General features: G+C 42.3%; 2 protein-coding genes across 9 annotated transcripts in view; one reads left to right on the forward strand and one right to left on the reverse strand.

The window, feature by feature from the left end:
* Nucleotides 1-10,204, reverse strand: part of DNAJC27 (DnaJ heat shock protein family (Hsp40) member C27) — a 28,099-nt gene extending 17,895 nt beyond the window's left edge. For 6 of the 7 annotated variants that reach the window (XR_008558573.1, XR_008558572.1, XR_008558574.1 and 3 more), the window contains exons 1-3: nt 9,953-10,204; nt 3,884-3,966; nt 118-187 (exon numbers count right to left, since the gene is read on the reverse strand). Coding sequence is in view for 3 of the 7 variants with exons in the window: in XM_008162364.3 (XP_008160586.2) it covers nt 118-187; nt 3,884-3,966; nt 9,953-10,039 (240 nt within the window). In the remaining 4 variants the exon portion in view is untranslated. The remainder of the gene's footprint in view (nt 1-117; nt 188-3,883; nt 3,967-9,952) is intronic. The other variant, XM_054728253.1, reaches the window with a different exon arrangement.
* An 895-nt stretch (nt 10,205-11,099) lies between these two features.
* EFR3B (EFR3 homolog B) overlaps nt 11,100-19,298 on the forward strand; it is a 97,730-nt gene continuing 89,531 nt past the window's right edge. For both annotated transcript variants that reach the window (XM_008162363.3, XM_054728447.1), the window contains exons 1-2: nt 11,100-11,194; nt 15,601-15,729. In XM_008162363.3, coding sequence (XP_008160585.3) covers nt 15,639-15,729 — 91 coding nt within the window. In that variant the 5' untranslated portion in view covers nt 11,100-11,194; nt 15,601-15,638. The remainder of the gene's footprint in view (nt 11,195-15,600; nt 15,730-19,298) is intronic.

The raw sequence follows: 19,298 nt of genomic DNA on the forward strand, positions 1-19,298 counted from the left end.
AGCTAACCTCGTTGTTGTTACACACGATTTGAATATGGGTTGTCTCAGGTAACTCGGGGTCTTTGGCTAAACCACGGACGGTGCTGGGGACAGGTTTCCTCAAAAAGGCGCTCTTACCTCATAGAAGAAGGGGTGGCCAGCCATGTCAAAGATGTTCACTTTGACCTCTCTGTCTCTCACTTGTACCCTGAAATGTTCACAGGAAACAAAAACAAAACCCAAAGAAGGTCATGGTTTCTGCATTCACATTCATATTATTCGTCACTTGTAATACCTGTCACTGTAAGTTTTGAAGGTGTCTGTGTATGAACTTTCAAAGAGCTTCTCCGTGCCTCTTCCCGACCCCGGACCATCCTGCCACAGGAGCCAGCCGCCCGGCAGGCCACCCCACTCCTGATTTTAACAACACCGAGCCCGCCTGGCACAGACACTCACTTCCCTCCAACTGCCCTCAAGTCTCACATCCACCCCTTCTCTAACCAAGGGTGGTTCTGACTGTGGGACTAAGAAAAACTGACTTGGGACAAGTAGGAGCGAGATGAAGGAAAACAAAATATTTTGTTTCCCTTAGTAAGACACCTTAATTACTCCTGGTTTTACTTGGTTACCATGCAGAACAGTAACAATGATTATATTATTAACAATACCTGTTTAATTTCCTTGTTATTTTCTTTTTTTTTTTTTTAAATATTTTTATTGAGGTATTATATGTGTACATATCTTACTATTACCCCCCCACCCCACACCCACACATGCCCTCCCCCCCCAGAGTTTTGCGTCCATTGTTTATGCTTATATGCATGCATACAAGTCCTTCGTTTGATTTCATAACTCCCCCACCTTTTAATTTCCTTGTTATTTTCATTTGAGCAACAGCAATAGTCAATTTTTCCCCCCAGAAAGTTGGAAATAGAGAACAGAACAAAAAGGGAAATAATAACCATTTACATTAGAATTAACTACTGTTAACATTATAGCATTTTTGCTTCTAGTCTTTTAAAAAAAGAGAAAAATCACTACTGGAAAATGAATGAATAAAACATTATAAATAATTCACACTACAGTTAAAGAACAGAGATTATAACAATAAATTAACCAACGGGCGTCTTTTTTAAGTAAATATTTCAGTCTTGGCATTGGTACGACTCTCTCCCGGGGTGTGTGTGTGGGGGGAACCAGGACATCGGCACCCGCTCCCTTCTTCCCAGTTGTTGTCTAGTGTTTGTATATTGAAGTCAAACTAGCCACCACTCATCATCTTATTGAGATTCCCTCATTGCTGAGTTCTCTTCCATATCTCAGCACAAGAAGCACATTTGTGAAATCAGAATCCATCTAATAAAAGAGAACGTGAGAACAGCAGGACAAAACAAAATAAGAGTTTGAGAGCATCTACAAAAGATCTGGCATAATGCTATATAATAAAAGGGTAATATGCAAATCGACCAAATGGCGCAACGACTAAGGTACACACTGACCACCAAGGGGCAGACTCTCCACACAGGAGCTGCCCCCTGGTGGCCAGTGCTCTCCCACAGGGGGCGCCGCTCAGCCACAAGTCGGGCTGCAGCCGTGATGGCAGGAGCCTCCCCCACCTCCGCAGCAGCACTAAGGATATCTGACTGCGGCTTAGGCCCAAGCCGTCAGTCAGACACCCCCTGAGGGCTCCTGGACTGCTAAAGGGTGAAGGCCGGACTGAGGGGACCCCCCCCCCCCCGCCCCGTGCACGAATGTCGTGCACCGGGCCTCTAGTAATTTATATTAGAAAATTTTACCTTAAAGAGAGAGCATTTGAGAAGGTATGGAACTGAAGTATAAAGTCAGACAGTAACACAAGTGTGCTCACACACGAAACTCAAAGAGGTCCATTTAGTTTCGAAGCCAGAGAAACCTGCCTTAAGAAAAATGGCAACTCATGACCTCAGGGCAGTGCTTCCCTACGCTGGGCCTGAAGACCACTGCGTCCTGACTGGGAGGGCTGAGAGCGCAAACACTTTAGACCCAGGAGTCAGAGTCTCAGCCTAGGAATCTGCACAGGGACAAACTCTATAGGTAATTCTTAAGAATACGGAAATCTGAGGCTCACCATAATGAAAACAGGACAGACGGAATGGGCATCTATTATTTTAATGGCCAAAGAGTACCCCTCTTCCCTTTCCTCTCCCAATGTAGTTCAGATGTTCTCAGTGACCCCACAGCTGACCAAGCTGGGAAAGGCGTCTGTCCTACCTGACGACCAAAACCTTCCCTGCATCTTTAAACTTGGAATATTAGTTTCGCTCCCTCGCCAGAAGGAAACTGTACAGCGTGAGCCTGAGAGCTGCTGGCAGCTGTGTGGAGAAAGCCAAGAGGGAGGGAGGGAGGGAGGGAGAGGGGGAGAGAGAGAGAGAGAGAGAGAGAGAAAGGTAGAGAGAGAGGGAGGGAGAGAGAGAGAGAGAGAGAAAGGTAGAGAGAGAGGGAGGGAGAGAGGGAGAGGGAGAAATGATTTGGCTATATTTGGTTCCAGTCATCTCTGAGGCCCAGCTCCATCTGCGTAATTGGATTCTGTGAATTGACGTCCTTTTAATTTTTTGCTGGAGTTCATCCGAGTTGGGTTTCTGTCAATTATATCCTCCTGACTCACCAGGGATAACCACCTTCTCCAAAAAAAATTTCAGCCAGAAACAGAAGAGTGTGTTGAATAGACGACCATTCTGTGGCATAATATGGTGATTCTCATTTCTCAGATGAATAAAGTAGCAACTTATGTGATCCAAAACAAAACCGCCTTAAACAGGATCCCCTCACATCACTGATGAAATCCTGTGCCCTGCACTATAGATACCCCCCCCCCCCCCAATCTACCTTTCTGAAGGTTGCTCTAATATTCTAATCTTGCAAACTTCCTACTCGGATATATCCATCTTACCTAACAACAAATATTTATTGAGCATCTACTACGTACAAGCACCGAGCCAGGCACTTGGAGATCATTTACACTAATTGCCCTTATTCACAGAGCTTACAATCTAGCGGGAGACATTAAATATACACAAATCATAATCACAACACAAAGACACTTATGGTAAGTACCATAAGCAGAGAGGATTTGAGTCCTGATGAGGAAGGAGTGTTCAGAAGGCCCTGCGGGGACAGGAGTATTTTACACCGTGCAGGGACGGACAGGTGGAGCGATGAGGGGAAGGCCATTTCAGGTGCAGAGTGAACACTGGCACCCGCTAGGACAGCATGATGGCAGTTCAGTGGATGGAGAGTGAAGGTGTAAGGAATATAAGGAGAGAGATGGGGGGAGGGGGAGAAAAGGGAAATGGGGGCCAGAATAGCGGGTGCCTGAGATTCCACCTTTAGGGGGTGCTGTCTACCTCAATTCTACTCTGGCAGTATTATTTCCCATAATGTAATGCTTCCTCTCCAACTCAATCCACTCTCGATTCATCTCCAAATAAACCCTCAATTATACCCAATTTCACTCTTCCTGGATCATCTCTCTTCTCAAGTCCAATAGGCTCTGAAGATCACCAATCAATCAAGTTCTCTGATAGAAAATTTCCCCCATAATATTTAGACTTTTTAGAGGATATTTCAAAATGCTCTAAAAACACACCTGCTAATAGGACCTCCTTCTACAGAAACACGTTTCCTGGAAAGTGACACCTGCCTGTTAGGTTCTATGCTGACCTGCTCCACGGCAGGTCATACCCATGGCAAGGCCTGCCGAATGGGATGCGCTCGGGAGGAAGGCACGCCTGACGGTGCTGAGGGATGTGAGCTCTGCGCGTCTGTAAGCTCATTCCTACTCTTCCCCAACTGATCTCAGAATCTCTTTCCAGACAGAGCATTTGAGAAGCGTTCTGGATTTTTATGTAATTTACAATATACTCACTTTGTGACTCCATAGTCAATTCCAATTGTTGCAAGGTATTTCGACACAAATCTTTTCTCACAGTATCTCTTTATGATACAGCTCTAAAAAGGTGAAAATACATGCTTTTAGTAAATAGCCTCTGAGAACATATACAAAATAAACACATTTCTTCACATGGTTGGTGTCTTCATTCATCACTATGAGAAAGCATTTTTTAGAGGCAAAAGTATAAAATAACTGAAACAAATGCTAAAAGTGAAGATTTTAAAGAAAACTTATTTTGTATTCGCCCCTTAATATAAAATATGAGTGCTAGTTCTCAATCCTTGTGCTCTTTTCTTTGAAGATCTCTTCTTTCTTTTTGTGTGTGTTTAAAAAAATTTTTTTTTTAATTTCAGAGAGGAAGGGAGAGGAAGAGAGAAATAGAAACATCACTGATGAGAGAAAATCACTGCCTGGCTGCCTTCTGCACAGCCCACACTGGGGATTGAGCCCGCATGCCGGGCATGTGCCCTGACCGGAATCGAACCCTGACCTTCTGGTTCACAGGCTGACACTCAACCACCGAGCCACGCCAGCCAGACAAGTCCTCCTCCACTTCCAACAACAACAACAACAAAATGTCTAAGTCTAGCCTTGACCTCCCTCCCAAGACTAGATCCCCATCTCCACATATCTGCTAGACTAGTTTCTACTCAGATGTCCTGCTGTTACCGCAAATTCAACAAGTAAAACAGCGCATCCTGCTGACAACTTACTTCTATTAATACTGCTACCATTTTCCCAATCACAGGGGATCAAAAGGTTAAAGTCGTGTTTGATCCTGAGCCTTTCTAAATCTTGTGAATGTTCCTTCCATCTCTCTCCTCATTCCAAGAGCCATCAGTCCCACTCTGGTTTAGGTCATCGTGTACTAGACAACCGTAGGAACTTCTTCATTCGTCTTCCGGCTCCTTTTCCTCCCAACTTCAGCCAACACTGCACACCACGAACATTATTTCATCTCAGAAAGCTTTTCATTGCCAAGACTTCAAAATCCAAATTCCTTTGTCTGTTATTCAAGGTCCTCTGTAATCTGACCCTAATCTGCCTTCTCTGTCTAAATCAGTGATGGGCAACCTTTTGACCTTGGTGTGTCAAACTTCGCCAAAAAACTGAGCATAACTCGGGTAGTGTGTCACTTTGAGGAAAAAACTAACTCCAAGACTCTAGTCGCAAATATTTCATCCTCAGGAGCAGCAAATATTTCATCCTCGGCATGCGGCCGCATGTCATCAGAAATGGCTACGCGTGTCAGTGCTGACACGCGTGTCATAGGTTCGCCATCACTGGTCTAAACCCTTCTATATAAACTCTCCATTTCTGCAAAACTTCCAGGACCTGACTTCCTGACTTTTGTCATTACTTTTCCTTCTACTTGGAATAAACTTTCCCTTGTCTTTTCAAATCTTAGTTATCCTTTAAGGTCCAGTTCGAACTCAGCACTCAGGTTATAAGAGATTTTGTCTGCATCTGAACTCCCCTAGCACTTTACATACACACACACACACACACACACCCTATGCATTGCCATTAGTCATACACTGCCTTGCATTGTTAATTACCATTTCACATGTGTATATTTACTTTATCTCTTCGGCTAAATGGTAAACTATATGAGGGCATGCACCAGTATTTTACTTCTTTATATCTTCTGCAGAATAGATCAGTGCCAATGAAAAACCAATTTAAAATGACTTGTATATTAATAATAATCCTTAGCACTTATGAAACTTACCATTTACTTGAAGTGCTGATAATGGAGTTTGATCTACTTAAATACTTTCCTGATGAACCTCAATCTCAATTAAATAGGACAGTTACTATAAAAAGGACTTAATAAACTCACCCTAGTAAGGGATTAGGTGCAACAGTGCCCTCTCGTGGACTTTCTGAGAACAGCACCCTAGTAAGGCACTAAGTGCAATAGTGCCCTCTCGTGGAAATTATGAGAACAGCACCCTAGTAAGGGATTAGGTGCAACAGTGCCCTCTCGTGGATTTTCTGAGAACAGTACACTAATAAGGGAGTAAGCATAATAGTGCCCTCTCATGGACTTTCTGAGAATAGCACCGTAGTAAGGTATTAAGTGCAATAGTGCCCTCTTGTGGATATTCTGAGAACAGCACCCTAGTAAGGCATTAGTAACAACAGCACCCTCTTTTTTAAAAAAATTTTTTATTACTATATCCTTATTGATTTCAGAGAGGAAGGGATAGGGAGAGAGAGATAGGAGCACGAATTCCGGGCACGGAATCTCCTTTTTCTTATTTCATCTCTAGAACCTCTAAAAAACAATGCTGAGTAATAAAGGAAAATAGTAAGTATCCTTTTTGTACGTATTTTTAATGGAAGTCGCCTTAACATTTTACCATTTGATATGTTTGCTGGTGATTGATAATAAATATTGCTTTATCATAAAGTGTTTACTAGAATTGACTAATTATATCAAATAATTTTACAGTACTGGAAATATTTTCTCCAGTAATCAGTTGACATAACAAATTATGGAGTTGACATGTTGATATTGAGCCATGTTTGCATTCATATAATAATGCAATTATTTGTTTTATTGTTGAATTCTGTTGATATTTTGAAATTATGAATCTCTATGTCTATGTAGAATTGGTATATCATTTTCATACTGTATCAATTTTTGCTATTTAAGTTTCCATGACTTCCTATAATAAATTTGAGTCCTATTCATATTTTTCTTTGCCTTGGAATAACTTAAACTGAAATTATGTTATTTAAAGCTTAAATAAGGCTTATTCATGAGCCTGATAGCTTTTTAAATGGCAAATCTCTTTATTTTATTGATTTCATTTTTTAAAACATATTTTTATTGGTTTCAGAGAGGAAGGGAGAGGGAGAGAGAGATAGAAACATCAATGATGAGAATCATTGATTGGCTACCTCCTGCATGCTCTACACTGGGGATTAAACCCGAAACCTGGCATGTGCCCTGACTGGGACTCAAACTGTGACCTCGTGGTTCATAGGTCAACGTTCAACCACTGAGCCCCCCCCCTTGGGCAATGATAAATCTCTTAATTTCTTCTGGGGTAACTGGTCAATTGGGCTTTCTACTTCTTTTTGAGTCAACTTTGGTAATTTATATTTTGCTAGAAAATCCTCCATTTCCTTTACATTTTAAAATGTGTTCCCATAGAACTGTAGGTAGTATTCTCTAATCATTCTTTTAATCTCTTCTAGTATGTGACTGTTTCCTTTTCAATACAAATCTTATAACTTTTTGCTTTCTCTATTTTTTTCTTAAACAGATTTTAGGCACTTTGTCATTAGGCATTCCAGAGAATTCCCTCTCTCTTTTGGTTTACGTTGTGTCCTTTTCCTAATGTATCAAGAAATAAATTCCATTAGCTTTTTAAAATGAGATATACCATACCATAAAATTCACATTTTTAAAGTGTACACTTCCATGGTTTTTAGTATACTCACAAAGTTGGGCAACCATTAAATTCCTTTGGTTTTTATCTCTCTTCTTTAGAAATAAAATAATGCATTTTCCTTTGACGACAGCTTTAATTTTGTCCTGAAGGTTATGGTATAGATTCTATTCATTTTTATTGCTTTATAGTTATTTTGTTATTTGTTTTGATTTGCTTTTTGATCCAAGGACTATTTACTAGAGCATTCCTTAATGTTTAACTTACAATTATTTATTTGTATATCTTTCTACATTTCCCAAATTCTTTAAAATGAGTATGTACTTTTATAACTAAGGGAAAAAATGTGTTACGTTTAAATCTTTTATTCACCTAAAATTTATTCCTGAGAAAGGAACGCAATAGGAATCTACTCTACTCCCAAATAGTAGGTAATTATTCCAAAAGTACGTACTCAATGGTTTCTATGTTCCCATGATTTCATTACATTTGTTGTAAACTGAATTTCCTCATATGTTTGGGTTTATTTCTGGACTCCATTCTATTCCACTAATGTCTCTATATTTCCTCTCCAGTATCAATAGGAAAACCTTGGTAACTTTAAAAGGTGTTTTAATATCTGGTAGCGTTAGTCTCCTCTCATTTCTTTATTCACAATTTTCTTGGTTATTTTCATGTTTCATTTTTCAGAAGGACGTTAGTACCTTTTATTATGTTATGAAGGAAAACCTTACTGAAAGTATAATTGGAATTGAATTATATTTGTGTATTAATTTAAAGAATTAACATTTCTATAATACTGAGTGATTCTAATTAAGAAGAAATATCTTTCCATTTGGCTAGGTAATTTTATGTCCCTTTGCAGAATATGAAATATTTCTTCATACAGGTCCTACCTAGTTCTTCTCAATTTAAAACCTAGGCACTTTATTTTGTGTGTTTTTTATTGTAAATTAAAATAGTTTTTCAGTTATATATTCCAAACATTTATAATTTTATATAGTAAAGCTATCAATTTTTGTATATTAGTTTTTCCTTATTGGTTTTTCTTATTGTTTCTAATAGCTTTTCAGTTAATTCTCTTTGGGTTTCTAGATAAACAATCATATCATTAGCAAATAATGATAATATTGCCTTCTTTCCAGTACTTCATGTTTTATTTCTTTCTCTTACCTAATTGCACTAATAAATTAATGTAGTGACACTGGGAATGTGGGGCTATTTCTAATATTGCACCATTAAGCCATAGTCAAGTTACAAAAGCAATGCATGCTCACTTTGCCAATTTAGTACATAACCTTCAAAAGGCATTTTATTCTTTTCTTTTCAATGCCTGGCACATAGCTGATGTTCAGTAAATGTTGCCTTTCAGTGAATGCTGTTAGTACTTACATTTATCCACACAGATACATAAACAGTAAAAATGCTGCTAAATAGAAAGGAAAGACGCTAATAAACATTTAATGAGCATTAACTGTATGTGCAAGGCACTGGCTTACGCATCTCATTAACGTTTGTGGAGAGCCTGCTCCCAGCCGATTCTGACGGCAGGCCACCATGGAGAGCTTTGCAGTGGGAGGGCGAGGACCCAGGTTCTAATCCTGTCCCTGTCACTAATGTGATGTGGTGACACCACCAAAAACCAAACCAACCTGCAAAAAAAAAAAAGGCAGCTCTGACCGGTTTGGCTCAGTGGATAGAGCCTCGGCCTGCAGACTGGAAGGTCCCAGGTTCGATTCCGGTCAAGGGCATGTACCTTGGTTGCGGGCACATCCCCAGTGGGGAGTGTGCAGGAGGCGGCTGATGGATGTTTCTCTCTCATCGATGTTTCTAACTCTCTATCCCTCTCTCTTCCTCTCTGCAAAAAATCAATAAAATATATATATTTTTAAGAAAGGCAACAGGCTTCTAGAGGCCCCCTGCGCCTCCCCCGTGAACCATGTCCGCATCCGTGATGCTTTCTTAGGACTGAAATGCTCGATTCTGGGCTCCAGCTCCGCAGAGAAACACTGTACCCACCCCCAGTCCTCCCTGCACCCCAGCAAACTCCCTGCGGCTTCCAGGCACTGCTTGGGCAACTAAACTTCCATTCTGCACCTCCAAGTCCCGGATGGGTCCCCTTTATTTTTTATTTTATTTTTTTATTGTAAATTAAAAGTTTTTCAGTTTTATATTCTAAACAATTTATAATTTTATATAGTAAAGCTATTAATTTTTGCCTATTAGTTTTTCCTTATTGGATTTCCTTACTGTTCCTAATAGCTTTTCAGTTAATTCTCTTTGGGTTTCGAGAAAAACAATCATATCATTAGCAAATAATGGTAATATTGCCTTCTTTCCAGTAGCCGGCCTGACGTTAGGGTCTAGGCCTCCTTCCTCTCTTTGGGGTACATTCGAGGGTGAAGGGCCACAGAAGATACCTTCTCAGGAAGAGTGACGTCGGGGGAGGAGGCGACAACCCAGAGGTCAAAGAGGTCAGGAGAGTGTTCCTCCCGGCGCCCCGTCCCCCAGAAAGAGACCCCGGCCTTCCCAGGGGCGGGGAGGAGGCCGGGCCTCGGGCCGTGGAGTGGCCGCCCTCGCAGCCAATCGGCACGCCGCTCCGCTGCGCTGCGGTCCCGCCCCCCCGCCCGGTACTCACTTTCCCCACCTCGGCGTTGCCCATGGAGATGACTTTGATGCGCAGGGACTTGCCGGGCTCCCGCCGCCTCGGCAGGTTGGCGTCCATGGCCTCCGCTCTCCCGGGGCCACAGCCTCGGCCTCTCCTGGCTCACCACGCTGGCCCGTCCCTCAGGCCTCCCCATCCAATGGCGGCCCCGCTGCGATCGGCACCGCCCGGGCTCCGGGGCTCGCCATCCCCGCCGCCGCACAGCAGCGGGCGCCGGCGGTTGGGAGCGCAGGGAACTGGGGGTGGGCTGGGAGGGGGGGGGCAGGGGGGGTAAAAGTCTCGCGATGCTAGACAGGGGAGGCGTGACGTCATCGCCAGGCCCTGGAAATAAAGTTGTGGTTCCCTGAGCGGCGGGGTCCAGCGAGGGGCTGTCCGGTGGGCGGCGGCGGCGGCGGGGAGGGTGCGGCTTGGTGCCCAGAGGCTCCAGGACACAGGCACTCGCTACCTTCGATGCCGAGGGGCTTTTCAGGGCAGATCCTCCCCTGGGAAGCTTCTGGAATGATGGATTGCCTCGTTCAAGGCGCAGCAAGCCACACTTCTAAGTAGGCCATGGTCTACTTGGGATTGTTTTCCGGATTCTTCCGTCCATACTGGCGGTCCACTCAGCCCTCCAATATTCTGTCTCCCCAGCTCTGGCGCCCAAGAGCCCAAGCCCCCTGGGAAGGTCAGGCCCTGGTTCTGGAAGAGGGGCCGGTCCACAAACATTCTCTGCCCCCTCATCCAGTGCCAACAGGAGCCCCCAGTCGGGGGCACAGAAAAGAGAAGGACTTTATTCAGGTAAACAGTTGGCAAGCTGGGCACAAATCCAAAGTGCGCTCCCTCCAGAGGCCAGGAAACCCGCTTATATAGGGAAAGTGGTTGCCCTTGACCCCGATTGGTCCATTTTTATGCAAATAAGGAATCCAACTGTTCACAGAATAGCACTGCCCTGATTGGTTGGAATTGTGCATTCTGATTGGTTGTTATGGAATTGCTCTGATTGGTCAGCAAAGATGTAAATGAGGACACATCTCGGCTCCGATGGAATGGGCAGGTCTCAGGCGATTGGTCAGAAAAAGGTTCCAAGAACTCCTTTGTAAGGTTCTGTTGGGGCAGGAGCACCGCGCAGGAGGTGTGGCAGACCCCTCTGTGAAGAGGGGCCGCTCTAGATAATGGCTGCTGGACTCTGGGTTATGAATTTGGACCCAGTTACCCACAAGGAGTCCTTTTTGGCAGGTACCTTCCTTCTTGGGTTCAATGGGCCTCGGGCAAGATCTGAATCCTATTCCTATCATTAAAAGATAAAAACTAAAACAAATAGGCTAGGGGTTTAAGTTTAGTCCTTACTGTTCTATGAATGTAGTTCTAATTTGTAGGAGGCAAGTTCAGACTAGACTTTTCGGACACCCTCCCAGCTCTATCGAGGTGTGTGCGCCTGTGATTGTAGCTGCAGGCTCCTTCGTGCCACTCACACCCAGACTTAGCCCCGTCTTCTGTCCTCAGCTTTCCTTTAGCTGACAACATGACAAATGAATTCTAATGTAACCACTTTTATACTCTCTCATTCCAAGGGACAAGAAAAGCATCTTCTTGATAAAAATCAGTCTAAAAGGAACTGTAATTTTTTGAATCAATATCTTCAGTTACAGAAGATAAACAGAACTTGATAAATGATTATTTAGTGCCCTGAAAAAAATGGCTGCCAGTTTCCCAGTAAATTGCAAGGACAACAGTAGTATTGCTTGTGTTCCTCCGTAGCTTTAAACATCTTAAATGTATTGCAGGAAGACAGTGAAGGAAGGCTCGAATATTTATAATAGTTATTTCAGTTAGGTTTTCAAATATTTCAATTTAAAATTTTAATTTTAAAACATTATATGCTTTTCAAGAAGAAAGCCTATTCTGGGTTGTTTTCATTATCAACAAGTAACGTAACTCAGTTCAATGAATCTTCTAAAATTCTTTACAAATATAAAATATAAGCCATGGTTAGAATTTTGATCGTTTTAAGCTTAAAATAATTGGATTTAAACTTATTCTCCAGATACTGATCTCTCAGTATGATTTAATAAAGTCAAGAAACATCTGATTCTTTGATAGTTCACCTTTCACCCTATAACAGAACTGGTATTGTGGTAGAATAATTGCAAAATGTCAAGTCTAACCATTAAAGACGGATTAGGTATGATACTCTTGAGCAGAAGGGCAATAAAACATGTCGAGGTTTAAAATTTATTGCCATTTTTGCATATTGATGTTTTCAAGGTTTGAGTATGAATAGCCAAATTTTCTACTGGCTGTGTGGAATTAGTTTGGAATTGAAAAAGCAAGAAAGTAGCTTTTCTTTTCCAGTCTTTAATACAGAAAGAAGAAAGAGAAGCATGAATTGGCTGTGTGTGGTGTGGAGCTGGACGACGCGGTGTATGGGTTAGGAGCAGGAGTGCTGGAGCCAGCTCTGTTATGTTTATGCTGGTGCCACACGGGCATGAGGTGCTGGGAAGGATTGCAGGAGAGAATGCCCATGAATAAAGACAGTGAATAAGGCTCAACTTTTCATAATAGTTATTTTAAATTAGATTTTCAAATATTTCCATTTAAAGCTTTAATTTAAAAATATTATATGCTTTAAAATTGATTCCAAGAGCTCCTTTATAAGAATGCCCAGGAAGTACAGTAGACCCAATAAACAGTAGCCTTATGCTTTTTATATTTATGTATTAAGAAAGATTCTACATATTTTAAACCTGTATTTTAAAAGTAAATTAGGAGATATATTGGGCATTCTTAAAGGCATAGAGAACAACATAATGAATATCAGTGTATCTACCACATTGCTTAAGAATAAAACATCACGGATGCTGTGTGTATTCTTCCCCACTACATCCCTACCCCATCTCTACAAAAGGTTGCAACTCTCTGAATTGGTGCTTTTCATTTGCACACATTTAAAATTGTACTTACTATATGTGTTATACACATGAAATGTAGTATCGTAATATATCTTTTAGAAATATTTATTTTGAAATAATTTATTCATAAAAGTTGTAAGAATAGTAGAACAAAATCTTATATCAACCCTTTATCCAGATTCATCGATTACCATTTTGTCTCATTTGCTATATCCAGTGTTCTATTTATCTATCCATTTATCCATCCACATGTTTTCTCCCTAATCATTTGAGAGTAAATAGCAGATGTGTGTCCTTACCCATAAACACTTCATGTGTATTTTCCAAGACAAGGACTTCTCTTACATAGCAACAGTATATTTACCAAAATCAGGAAATGGAACACTGACACAGCTCTGTTATCTAATCCTGTGGTTCTCATACCGTGTACTGAGGTGCCCCACAGCCCCACAGTGAATGCAGTTCACCGGGGATGTCTGTAGGGTATCTTACATTCTAAATTCTCAAGGCAAACAAAATCTAAGACTATGCAAACCTACTTGCCCGAGGTTGTTTGCAATTTCTACAATAGATGGCGCCATATTCCTTAAATATGTCACATGGGACACGTTTCCCGTGACTGTGATAAAAACCCAAGTACAGTGCCAGAATCAGCGTGGAACAGGACACTAGGGTGGTCTTATCCAACCTGATCCCAAGGTTTGAGAAGTTGTGCAGTGCCCAACAGGTGACACATCCCGTTGGTAAGTAATTGTGGTTAAGATGGAAATAAAACATATTTTTGTTCAATGTGCATGTATTATTATTTTTTCACATAGCAACTAAATTGTGAGGGCATAAATACTTAATAAGTTGTTTGGACGTAGATATTTCTTTTGGCCAAGGAAGACCATGAAAAAAATTATTGAGACACTGAGGGTACCCTGAACCAAGAATATTTGGGAATCTTTTTTTTTTTTTAAATATATTTTTTATTGACTTTTTACAGAGAGGAAAGGAGAGGGACAGAGAGCTAGAAACATCGATGAGAGAGAAACATCAACCAGCTGCCTCTTGCACACCCCCTACCAGGGATGTGCCCGCAACCAATGTACATGCCCTTGACCGGAATCGAACCTGGGACCTTTCAGTCCGCAGACCGACGCTCTATCCACTGAGCCAAACCGGTTTCGGCATATTTGGGAATCTTTGTTCTAACCCACAGATAGTTCATATTCAGATTTCACCATCTGTCCCAAAATATCTTTTATAACCCTGTTCCCCATCCTTACCCTCCTGGTCTGGAGTCTAATCCAGTATCATTAGTTGTCTTATATCTTTAGTCTTCTTTTATCTGCTATATCCGCAGCTTTTCTTTCCCTTCCATTATGACAGTTATTTTTAGAACATTCCTCATTTTGTGTTGGGTTATTCTTATGATTAAATTCAGTTATGAATGTCACAGAAAGGACATACTGTCCCTTTAAGGGCATCAATATCAGAAAGTCTGTATTTCAATTTGTTCCATTTATTAATTATAACTTCAGTTAGTTGATTAAGGGAGTGTTCACTAATGCGAGTTTTCCCCTTTGTAATAAGTAATTTGTAAGGGGATATTCTGAGGTTATATAGATATCCTTTCTTCATTGGATTTTCACCCACAAATTTTTAGACTCCAAAGATGAGTCACAGCTGAAGAGATTATTTCCATGATGGATGCAAAAATCATGATTTTCTAACTCCATCATTCCTCCTACATTTATTACTTGGTATTTTACCTTAAGAGAGAGCTTTTCTTTCTCATTCATTAATTTATTAATTTATATCAGCCTGGACTCATATATGCTTACTAGAGGCCCGGTGCACAGATCCATGCACCGGTGGGATCCCTCGGCCTGGCCTGTGGGGATCAGGTCGAAACTGTCTCTCTGACATCCCCTGAGGGGTCCCAGATTGCGAGAGGATGCAGGCCAGGCCGAGGGACCCCACTGGTGCACATTTGGGGCCGAGGAAGGACCATGGGAGAGCCCCAGGGTGTGTCCGGCCCATCTCGCCCAGTCCCAATAGGCCAGACCCCAGCAGCAAGCTTACCTACCAGTTGGAGCGTCTGCCCCCTGGTGGTCAGTGAGCATCATAGCAGCTGGTCGAATGGTTGAACGAACGGTCAGACACTTAGCATATTAGGCTTTTATTATATAAGATTTTACTTCATGAATATTGTTTTGTTACTATTATTTATTTTGATGCTCAAGCTGTCTCATGTCTTTTTAATATGTCTCCACCATTTTTTGAGCACTTCCTTGCTTTCTGACATAAGTAGGAGCCCTGGTTCCCTAAGTCCTTTTAGTGGAGAATGGTATTTAGAAACCAAGATCTGGGTATTATGTGTGCTCATTGATACTAGGGTGTCTTTGCTTTGGGCCCTCTTAGTTGACTGAGCAAAAAATAATAATAATAATAATACATTTACATACATACATGCAACTAAACACATATATCAAAACATAGTTCGTACTGATATCCCCAACTTATTTTAGCACAACAGGATCCATTCTGCTCTCCCTTCCTATATTTATAACTCCCTTCTTCACCAGTGAAAATTCACTGGGCTGCGCACTAACGATTTGTGCATTTTTCTGTAGTGTGTTACGCTTCAATATAAAAAAAGTTTGCAAAATCAATTCCTACCTAATTTTTATGCAACGGTCTAAGAGCTAGAAAAATAGACGTGGTCTGGTCTTTTTCTCTGCTCAGAGTTTCTCATGCTGTTCCTGCGGTAGATCTCGGTGACCATGGAAACAAGACAGAGACCGTGCGGGGACGCGAGGAGGAAGGGGTCGGCGCCTGGGGAAGCAGCACGTGCGACCAAGGGACAGACACTTGGTAGGCATCGTCTCCCCTTTGTACTTTCCGATCCCACTCCAGCCACAGCCAGTGCCCCGCTGAGGCAACTGTCTGCCGATGGCCACTGTGACGGCTGCTTGTCGTAACTTCCCGGGAATCCACCCATCACTGGTTCCAGCTCACCCTCGCCATGACCGGTTTCCGTTTCACTCAGCCCAGCAGGAAAGGTGGCCTGCTGGGGACTTGCAATGGAAAAGGCTACCTGTGGATGAGGCCGACGACCACCTCGCCACTCAGGGGTCACTTAGGAGGCAACCTGAGCTCTGAAGGGGAGCCTTACTGAGGGCGTAAGCCCCAAAAGCCGTGGCGTGGTGAGAGTGGGTGCTGAAGAGTCCTGCGCAAGCACTTCACTTACAGCAGAGTTCTTTTTAAAAAATATATATTTTATTGATTTTTTTACAGAGAGGAAGGGAGAGGAATAGAGAGTTAGAAACATCGATGAGAGAGAAACACCGATCAGCTGCCTCCTGCACACCTCCTACTGGGGATGTGCCCGCAACCAAGGTACATGCCCTTGACCGGGATCGAACCTGGGACCCTTCAGTCCGCAGGCTGATGCTCTATCCACTGAGCCAAACCAGTTAGGGCTACAGCAGAGTTCTTCAATCCTCACTCTCAGAGCTTATTAATTCTTATTTTAAATATAGTCCCATCGCCTTGTTATCTGACATGCTAGGTCTACAAAGCGACAGACGAGGGTGGGTGGAATTTTCCCCTAAGGGTACACGTGTCTGGCTTTGTAAAGTCTAAGAATTATTCTGGATATATCTGGTTATGAGTGTGTGTGTGTGTGTGTGTGTGTGTGTGTGCAAGTGTACATGTGGAAATTATGTGTATAGCAGTGTGTTGGTTATGATGCCTGTGTAAGAGAACCCGTGTGTAGATTGGCATTTTGTGCATATGTCGGTCTGTGTGTGTATATTGGGTGTGTGGTATGTGAGGACATTTGTGAGTGAGTTTGTCATTTCCTGTGTTTATATACATACATATAGTCAGATGTAAAATATGTAAATCAGAAGTTACACTTATGGGAATCTGTAGAATGTTTAAGAGAGCATTTGTGGGGTGGCTTATACGTTCGTATCTTGGCGTTTCACTGTGAGTTTGTATAATGGGTTTTTGTAGGGACAGCCCTAGGCAAAGTTTTCAACTCATATGGTCAGACCATATGGAATTACCATTTTGGGGGTTAAAATGGTTTAATATTCAGTGATGTCTGTGTGATTCAGCCTAATGCGCGTATGTATGTACATGTGTATACATACATATATACATAAATTCAAGCTAGCATAGCTTCTGTGCCACATTGTGTTACTCTCAGAGCCAAGAGGGAGATAGTCACTGTGAGTGTGGGACCTGGGAAGAAATTTAACATGGATCTTGAACAGGATATAGAAGGAATGACTAATGCAACAGAAAGATGCAATCCTATCTAATAAAGAGGGAATATACTAATTGACCGTCATGCCCTCACAAAGATGGTGGCACCCACAGCCAATAAGGAGGGAATATGCTAATTGACTGCCACACCCTCAAAGATGGCAGAGCCCACAGCCACAAGATGGCGGCGCCCAGTCCCCTCAGCCCCCCAGCTGCCCAGGGCCGGCCCAAGGCACAGGCAAGCCTCGGATATTGGCTGCCCAGTCGCCCAGGGCTGCCCGAGGCTCAGGTAACCAGGGCCGGCTGAGGCTTGCGCTGCCGGCAGTGGCAGCAGCAGAGGTATGATGGGGGTGTTGCCTTCCCCTAATTGCCGGGTCGCCTGCCGCTCCTGAGGGCTCCCAGACTGTGAGAGGGGGCAAGCTGGGCTGAGGGACCCCCCCCTCCAGTGCATGAATTTTCATGCTCTGGGCCTCTAGTAGGGGAATAATGAGAAATGAGATGAAAAGTTCTCTACTCTGGGATGCCTTCTCCACAACCTGTTTTGTACTCACCCGCCCCTCCATTTCCCTCTGCTGTGTGCTTCAATTGAATTCCTGTGAACTTCCTCTCTGATGACACTTGTCAGATTGAACAGTAGTTGTTATTTGAAGTGTCTACCTTCCCCATTAGACAGCAAGTTAACTGAGGGCAAGAACTAGGTGTCTGTAGTTCCCTTATATCCTAGCAATTAGCACAAAGCTTGGTACAGAATAGAAACTCAATATTCATTGAAGAGTTGGATGTCTAAAAGCTAGATAGATCTTGTGATAAATACATGCCTGTGTGACTTGTTCTGTACAGGGGGTAGACATTTTGGAGAGGGGGTTAACATGTACAGAATATCATTTTAGAAATGTTAACTTAGGGGTGATAAAAAGAAAAGACAGACTTAGGGATGATTAGCAATCAGAAGCCCAGTTAGTTACCCAGATAGGCAATAAAAAAACATAAAAACAAACCTAAACTACAGTGGCATTGGGAGTGGACAGTAAGTAAAGAGGACTGTCCAGAGGTTAAAAAGTGCAACAGAGGACTCTTGGTGACTGCTAGGTATGTGGGAAACAAAAGGAAAGGGTGACCCGACGGTTTGGAGCCTGTGTGCCTGAGAGGATAATGAAAACACTGGTAGAAATTAGGAGGCGCAAGTTTAAACAACGTAAACTTTGGTGAGCTCTCTTTTGCAGACTTCAGATATATTGGCAATGAATTGAGGGCAAAAAGCAAAAGAGCTTACTAATAAAGATGATCAACAGGCACTTCGCTATGTGACAAGAGCCCAGACGGCCAGCCGAGGGTGTAGGTGTTCAGACATTGTCTCAACAAGTACTCCCTCAGCGCCTATGTGCCAGGCAGTGGTCTAGGCCCTGGACAAAGCCAAGTTCCTGCCAACTTTTATAGTCTCCTTCTCCCCGCAGGCATTGGGAAGCTATTTTTTTTTACTCACTTAAATATAATAAGCATCGTTACATGATGACCTGTGTCTAACAGTTCCATATCTGAAGTCTTTGCTGGTTTGTTTCTCCTGCCTGTTATTTCTCACTGACCCTGTCTCATTTCCTTCCATGCTCGGTTATCTTTGACTTGGGGTTGAAAAATGATTTGTAGGGATCTCCCAATAAATAAATAAATAAATAAATAAATAAAAGTATAAAGATGTCTGTTCTCTTTAAATTGATCTATGGAATCAGTGCCATGACAAGTGCAAGCCCGAAAGGAACCTGACAAGATGATTCTAAGTTTTATATGGAACAGTAAAGGACCAATCGTTGTTAAAGAGAAAACTGAAAAAGAGCAACATGGGGACGCTTGCCCTACCAGGTAGCAAGACTAATTTTAGATCCTCCAAGGTTAAATGTAAACTTCCCACCGTGTATTCAGATCGTCCCTAATCATTGATGTTTACAATGGGGGAGGCTATGCATGTGGGATGTCTAAGGGTTATATGGGAAATCTCTGTACCTCCTTATTAACCCTTTGCACTCGCTTGCTTTTTTCTCGATTCCTTTATTCTACTCGGGATTTAATTTTTTAAATACCCCAGATTTTACAAAGCGCGGCAGTAGAATAAAAAACTGGAGTTTCTTTTCATACAAACTTATTTATTTGGATTTTTTTATATTTCAAATTAT

Source organism: Eptesicus fuscus, chromosome 16 (assembly GCF_027574615.1).
Source record: "Eptesicus fuscus isolate TK198812 chromosome 16, DD_ASM_mEF_20220401, whole genome shotgun sequence".
Taxonomy (NCBI): domain Eukaryota; kingdom Metazoa; phylum Chordata; class Mammalia; order Chiroptera; family Vespertilionidae; genus Eptesicus; species Eptesicus fuscus.